Source organism: Piliocolobus tephrosceles, chromosome 8 (assembly GCF_002776525.5).
Source record: "Piliocolobus tephrosceles isolate RC106 chromosome 8, ASM277652v3, whole genome shotgun sequence".
In the NCBI taxonomy this organism is placed as follows: Eukaryota; Metazoa; Chordata; class Mammalia; order Primates; family Cercopithecidae; genus Piliocolobus; species Piliocolobus tephrosceles.
Window position 1 is genome coordinate 129,570,116 of NC_045441.1, and position 7,207 is coordinate 129,577,322.

General features: G+C 48.3%; 1 protein-coding gene across 2 annotated transcripts in view; it reads left to right on the plus strand.

Annotated features, from left to right (window-relative positions):
* Nucleotides 1–5,891, plus strand: part of RAB19 (RAB19, member RAS oncogene family) — a 24,121-nt gene extending 18,230 nt beyond the window's left edge. Inside the window, exon 5 of one of the 2 annotated variants that reach the window (XM_023184887.2) lies at nt 3,414–5,891. In XM_023184887.2, the coding sequence (XP_023040655.1) occupies nt 3,414–3,682 (269 nt within the window). In that variant the 3' untranslated portion in view covers nt 3,683–5,891. The remainder of the gene's footprint in view (nt 1–3,413) is intronic. The other variant, XM_023184888.3, reaches the window with a different exon arrangement.
* The last annotated feature ends 1,316 nt before the right edge of the window (nt 5,892–7,207 follow it).

Sequence of the window (7,207 nt, forward strand, 5' to 3'; positions counted from 1 at the left end):
CGAGGTCAGGAGATCGAGACCATCCTGGCTAACACGGTGAAACCCCGCCTCTACTAAAAATACAAAAACTAGCTGGGCGAGGTGGCGGGCGCCTGTAGTCTCAGCTACTGGGGAGGCTGAGGCAGGAGAATGGCGTAAACCCGGGAGGCAGGGCTTGCAGTGAGCTGAGATCTGGCCACTGCACTCCAGTCCGGGGGACAGAGCAAGACTCCGCCTCAAAAAAAAAAAAAAAAAAAGGCCGGGCGCGGTGGCTCACGCCTGTAATCCCATCACTCTGGGAGGCCGAGGCGGGCGGATCACAAGGTCAGGAGATCGAGATCATCCTGGCTAACATGGTGAAACCCCGTCTCTACTAAAAATACAAAAAAATTAGCCGGGCGCGGTGGCGGGCGCCTGTAAGTCCCAGTGACTCGGGAGGCTGAGGCAGGAGAATGGCGTGAACCCGGGAGGAGGAGCTTGCAGTGAGCCGAGATCGCGCCACTGCACTCCAGCCTGGGTGACACAGTGAGACTCTGTATCAAAAAAAAAAAAAAAAAAAAAACCCCACAAATGTTGGTCCATGCATACTATTGAATACTACTCAGCAGTGAAAACCATTAGTGGTATGCAGAAAACAAACTACTGATTTATACAAAAACTTGAATGGATCTCAAAGGAATTATGCTGAGTGAAAAAAAGACAATCTCAGAAGGTTACGTATATGAATCCATTTATATAATATTCTGGAACTAGAAGAGATTGGTGGTTAGCAGGGGCGGAGGACCGGGGGTGGTGAGAGTTATAAAGGAATAACATGAAAGAGAGCTTTGTGAGAATGGAGCCGTTCAGTGCTTTGACTGTGGTGGTGATTAAAGGAATCTACGCATGTGATCAAATTGTGTATAATTATAAACACACACACAAATAAGTGCATGGGACATTTATTCATTTCATAACAAGAAATCTTTTTATTTTTTATTTTTTAGAAAGAATTTTGTTCTTGTTGCCCAGGCTGGAGCGCAGTGGCACAATCTTAGTTCACTGCAACCTCCACCTCCCAGGTTCAAGTGATTCTCCTGCCTCAGCCTCCTGAGTAGCTGGGATTACAGGTGCATGTCACCACACCCAGCTAATTTTTTGTATTTTTAGTAGAGACAGGGTTTTTACCATGTTGGCCAGGCTGGTCTCGAATTCCTGACCTCAGGTGATCCACCCACCTTGGCCTCCCATAGTGCAGGGATTACAGGTGTGAGCCACCGCTCCTGGCCAAGATATTGTTTTTTTTTGTTTGTTTGTTTTTTGAGATGGCGTTTCACTGTTGTCGCCCAGGCTGGAGTGCAATGGTGCGATATCAGCTCACTGCAACCTCTGCCTCCTGGGTTCAGGTGATTCTCCTGCTTCAGCTTCCCAAGTAGCTGGGACTACAGGCATCCACCACCACACCCAGCTAATTTTGTATTTTTAGTAGAGATGGGGTTTTGCCATGTTGGTCAGGCTGGTCTCAAACTCTGACCTCAGGTTATCTACCTGCCTCGGCTTCCCAAAGTGCAGGGATTACAGGCATGAGCCATCAAGCCTGGCCTCATGACAAGAAATCTGATTAAAGTCTGTGGATAGCACCCATGTCAGTTTCCTGGTATTGATAATGTGCTATAGTTATACAAGATATTACCATTGGGGGAAACTGGGTGAAGGATAAACTGGACCCCCCCCCCTTTCTCTCTCTCTCTCTCTATATATATATATGTATAGATATGTATAGATATGTGTATATATATGTATATATTATAGATATGTGTGTATATATACATATGTGTATATATGTGTATATATATACACATCTATAATATATACATATATAATGACTTCCCGTATATCTATAATTGTTTCAAAATAAAAGGCTTAAACATGTTTTATGGAAGAAGGGGGAAGTAGGGAAAAAAATCTCTACAGAGGCTCCTGTGGGGACAGTAATGAAAACCAGGTTGAGAAACACTGGTCTAGCTTGTCTTAATTACTATAGTTTTATAATAAATCTTGATGTCTGGTAGAACAAATCCTGTGGGAAAGTAATTTTATCTTTAGATTCCTGCCTCAGGGAAACCAAGGCAAACTTTTATTGTATGTAAATTATAGCTTTCTCAGAAAGTCCTTTAGGCCAGGCGTGGTGGCTCATGCCTATAATCCCAGCACTTTTGGGAGGCCAAGGCGGGCAGATCACTGGAGGCCAGGAGTTCAAGACCAGCCTGGCCAACATGGTGAAACCTTGTCTCTACTGAAAATACAAAAATTAGCCAGGCATGGTAGGTAGCACTAGCCTGTAATCCCAGCTACTCAGGAGTCTGAAGCACAAGAATAGTTTGAACCTGGGAGTCAAAGGTAGCAGTGAGCCGAGACAGCACCACTGCACTCCAGCCTGAGTGACAGAGCGAGACTCCATCTGAAAAAAAAAAAAGAAAGTCTTCCATTATGCACCTCCAATCCACAGTCTACTCAGCTAAATGAGCCCTGTCTCACACAGCATCCAACACTCTGCTGTTTGAGGGGGGAAAAAAGAGAGTAAAAAGAGGAGCAAGGGCTGGACGCGGTGGCTCACACCTGTAATCCCAGCACTTTGGGAGGCCGAGGCAGGCGATCACCTGAGGTCAGGAGTTCGAGACCAGCCTGGCCAATATGGCAAAACCCCATCTCTACTAAAAATACAAAACTAGTCGGTGCCTGTAATTCCAGCTGCTTGGGAGGCTGAGGCAGGGGAATCGCTTGAACCCAGGAGATGGAGGTTGCAGTGAGCCAAGATTCCACCATTGCACTCCAGCCTGGGCGACAAATTGTGTATAATTATATACAATTTGATCACATGCATAGATTCCTTTAATCACCACCACAGTCAAATTGCACTCCAACCTGGGCGACAGCCTACACTCCACCTTGAGACAAGAGTGAAACTCCGTCTCATAAAAACAAAAGAAACAAACAAAAAAATGTGCCCTCAATTACCATTTGTGAATGAATGCATGCATGCCTATTGAAGAACTAAAATGTTATTTGTAAAGTTCATCTTGAAAGAAACCAGATTTTTTTTTTTTTTTTTTTTTTGAGACAGAGTCTCGCTCTGTCACCCAGGCTGGAGTGCAGTGGCCAGATCTCAGCTCACTGCAAGCTCCGCCTCCCGGGTTCACGCAATTCTCCTGCCTCAGCCTCCCGAGTAGCTGGGACTACAGGCGCCCGCCACCTCGCCCGGCTAGTTTTTTGTATTTTTTTTTAGTAGAGACGGGGTTTCACTGTGTTAGCCAGGATGGTCTCGATCTCCTGACCTCGTGATCCGCCCGTCTCGGCCTCCCAAAGTGCTGGGATTACAAGCTTGAGCCACTGCGCCCGGCCAGAAACCAGATTAAGTTATTCAATGGAATATCTGCTTATCTTTTTCCTTCCAGGAAATAAATGTGACCTCTGGGAAAAGCGGCACGTCCTGTTCGAAGATGCCTGCACACTGGCTGAGAAGTATGGCCTCCTGGCCGTTTTGGAGACATCTGCCAAGGAATCCAAGAACATAGACGAAGTCTTCGTGCTCATGGCCAAGGAGCTGATCGCCCGCAACAGCCTGCACCTATATGGGGAGAGTGCCCTGAACAGCCTCCCACTGGACTCCAGCCCCGTTCTTATGGCCCAGGGTCCAAGTGAAAAGACCCACTGCACTTGCTAAGATGTTTGCAAAGCCAGTCACACCCACCAAAGAGGCCGCCTCTGAAACTAAAGGTAGCCAGGATACCGTAGTGTTGCCCCAGTGGCACTTTAGACCCCAGCGTGGACTTGCCGCTCACCCCTAATCCTCCCAGTCTGGATGGGTCACGCTTCTCCCTTGACTCACACCACAGGTCATAGCTGCTGACTCTCAGGAAAACCAGCACCATTGTTTTCACTGACTCTTGACTCCTGGAGAAAGCAGGACTTCAGGCCAGGAGAGGGAGGACGAATTGTACTCTTCTCCCCTTTCACTTTTCTGTCTCCCCAACGCTTTTGCTGCTTTCTACTGAATTTTATTTCTTGCTTGAAGAAGACCGTAGTGAAGGAGACGAGGGAGGCGAAACAGCAAGAGAGAGAAGAGGCTGTTTGGAACATTCTGGAGCAGTTTGAAACAGCTCAGGCAGGGAGAATGGAACAAAAGCCCGCAATAAGAAACCAGAATGCTGCTATCATTTTGTTCCTGACATTCACACCTCAGGTCTTCACTTTGGGGAGCAAAGCCTTTTAGCAGAAATACCAGAAGTACCATCTTGCCAAATGGTCAGGAACTGTCTGATGGAGATGGAACTGGAATTCACTCTATTCTAGCAGGGGTCCCTTGGCCACCCACCTGGGATAGGGGAGACACCTACATTTTTTTTTTCTTTCTTTCTTTCTTTTCTTTTTTCTTTTTTTCTTTCAGACAGGGTCATACTCTGTCACCCAGGCTGGAGTACAGTGGTGGGATCTTGGCTCACTGCAACCTCCACATCCTGGGTTCAAGAGATTCTCCCACTTCAGTCTCCCAAGTGGCTGGGACTACAGGCACATGCCACCACACCTGGCTAATTTTTGTACTTGTAGAGACGAGGTTTCACCATGTTGCTCGGGCTGATCTTGAACTCCTGAGCTCAAGTGATCTGCCCACATTAGCTTCCCAAAGTGCTGGGATTATATAGGCATGAGCCACCACACCAGATCTTCTTCTTCTTTTTTTTTTGAGACTGAGTCTTACTCTGTCACCCAGGCTGGAATGCAGTGGTGCGATCTCCGCTCACTGCAACCTCAACCTCCACCTCCTGGGTTCAAGCGAGTCTCCTGCCTCAGCCTCCCAAGTAGCTGGGACTATAGGCGCCCACCACCATGCCCAGGTAATTTTTTTTGTATTTTTAGTACAGACTGGGTTTCACTATGTTGGCCAGGCTGGTCTTGAACTCCTGACCTTGTGATCCACTCGTCTCGGCCTCCCAAAGTGCTGGGATTACGGGCATGAGCCACCACGCCCGGACTTTTTTTTTTTTTTTTTTTTTTTTTTTGAGACGGAGTTTCACTCTTGTTGCCCAGGCTGGAGTGCAATGATGCGATCTCGGCTCACTGCAACCTCCCCCTTCCAGATTCAAGCGATTCTCCTGCCTCAACTCCCTAGTATCTGGGATTACAGGCACCCGCCACCACGCCTAGCTAATTTTTGTATTTTTAGTAGAGATGGGGTTTCACCATGTTAGCCAGGCTGGTCTCGAACTCCTGACCTCGTGATCCACCCGTCTTGGCCTCCCAAAGTGCTGGGATTACAGACGTGAACTGCTGCACCCAGTCTTTTTTCTTTTTTTTTTTTTTTAATTGTAGAAATGAAGTCTTGCTCTGTTGCCCAGGCTGGTCTCCAGTTCCTGAGCTCACGGGATTCTCCCACCTCAGCCTCCCAAAGAGCTGGGATTACAGGCGTCAGCCACCACGCCTGGCCCAATTTCTTTCTAGAACACCAAATCATCTGCCAGATCAGAAGTCATTTTTGAATTAAAATTAAATTGGTTCATAGATGAATATCAAGCCAGCGTTGTATTGCTCCTTCTGTAAGATGTGGCCAGAGAGCAGGTGGTGCCTTCTGGAATGTAGTAACCCCGGATTTCAGAACTAAACATGTAAGAGGAGGCTGGAAGGCACCAGGCGCCCCTCGTTTCCAGGACTGTGTTATGGGACATCAGGGCAGGCAGCAGGAGCAGGCCAGGGAGCCCTTCCAGGGTCCCAGGGAGCTGTGGACACTCACCTGGGGCTTCCGGAGGGCAAACACCACTTATGACTACAGCTGCCACTTACTGAGCTGCTTCTTGTGGCCAGAAGTTGTGTGAGGTCTGTGGGAAGTGAATGGTCCCCTTGGTTTGTGATGCCAGTGGAGGGGAAAGAGGTACCAGCTGCGTTCTGCTGCTCCTCTTCTTTTTTTTTTTGAGATGGAGTCTCGCTCTGTCACCCAGGCTGGAGTGCAATGGTGCGATCTCAGCTCACTGCAACCTCCACCTCCCAGGTTCAAGTGATTCTCCTGCCTCGGCCTCCTGAGTAGCTGAGATTACAGGGGTATACCACCACACCTGGCTAATTTTTGTATTTTTAGTAGAGACAGGGTTTCACCATGTCGGTCAGGCTGGTCTTGAACTCCTGACCTCAGGTGATCCACCCGCCTCAGCCTCCCAAAGTGCTGGAATTATAGGCTTGAGCCACTGCGCCCAGCCTGCTACTCTTAACATCCTTGGACTTTCTCTCATCCAGCAGTAGCTCTCAGTCCCCTCTTTCCCTGCTCCACTCTTTTTTTTCTTTTCTTTTTTTTTTTCTTTTTTGAAACAGTGTCTTGCTCTGTTGCCCAACTTGGAGTGCAGTGGCGTGATCTCGGCTCACTGCAAGCTCTGCCTCCCAGGTTCAAGTGATTCTCCTGCCTCAGCCTCCTGAGTAGCTCGGACTATAGGCGTGTGCCACCACACCTGGCTAATTTTTTGTATTTTTAGTAGAGATGGGGTTTCACCATGTTAGCCAGGATGGTCTCGATCTCCTGACCTCGTGATCCGACCCCTCGGCCTCCCAAAGTGCTGGGATTACAGGTGTGAGCCTCTGTGCCCAGCCCTTTTTTTTTTTTTTTTTTTTTTTTAGATTGAGTTTTGCTCTTGTTGCCCAGGCTGGCGTGCAATGGCACGATCTGGCTCCCTGCAATGTCTGCCTCCTGGGTTCAAGTGATTCTCCTGCCTCAGCCTCCCGAGTAGCTGGGATTACAGGTGTGTGCCAGCACACCTGGCTAATTTTGTATTTTTAGTAGAGACAGTGTTTCTCCATGTTGGTCAGGCTGGTCCCGAACTCCCGACCTCAGGTGATCCGCCTGACTTGGCCTACGAAAGCGCTGGGATTACAGGCATGAGCCACTGCACCCGGTCCCCTGCTCCACTCTTAGCATCTGATTATCAGGGCCCCAATCACAGCCCATCTGCCTTTCAGCGAGAGGAAGGCAGTCTTTGGGCTCCTTCCCTGGACTGGTCTTCTCCTTGGCCTTAAGTTATTCTCCTGCTCCTTTATACATTTCTTGGTCCCCAAGGAGTCCTTAGGTAGGAGCCAGAATTTAAATTCTGACCTTTGGGATACAGCCATAAACTAAGCCAGCCACAGAGAAGGACAAAACTATGAGACCTACGGAGCATGAGCCTCCTCCCAGTTCTCCTTGACCATCAGGAAGCACTCTTAATTTTTC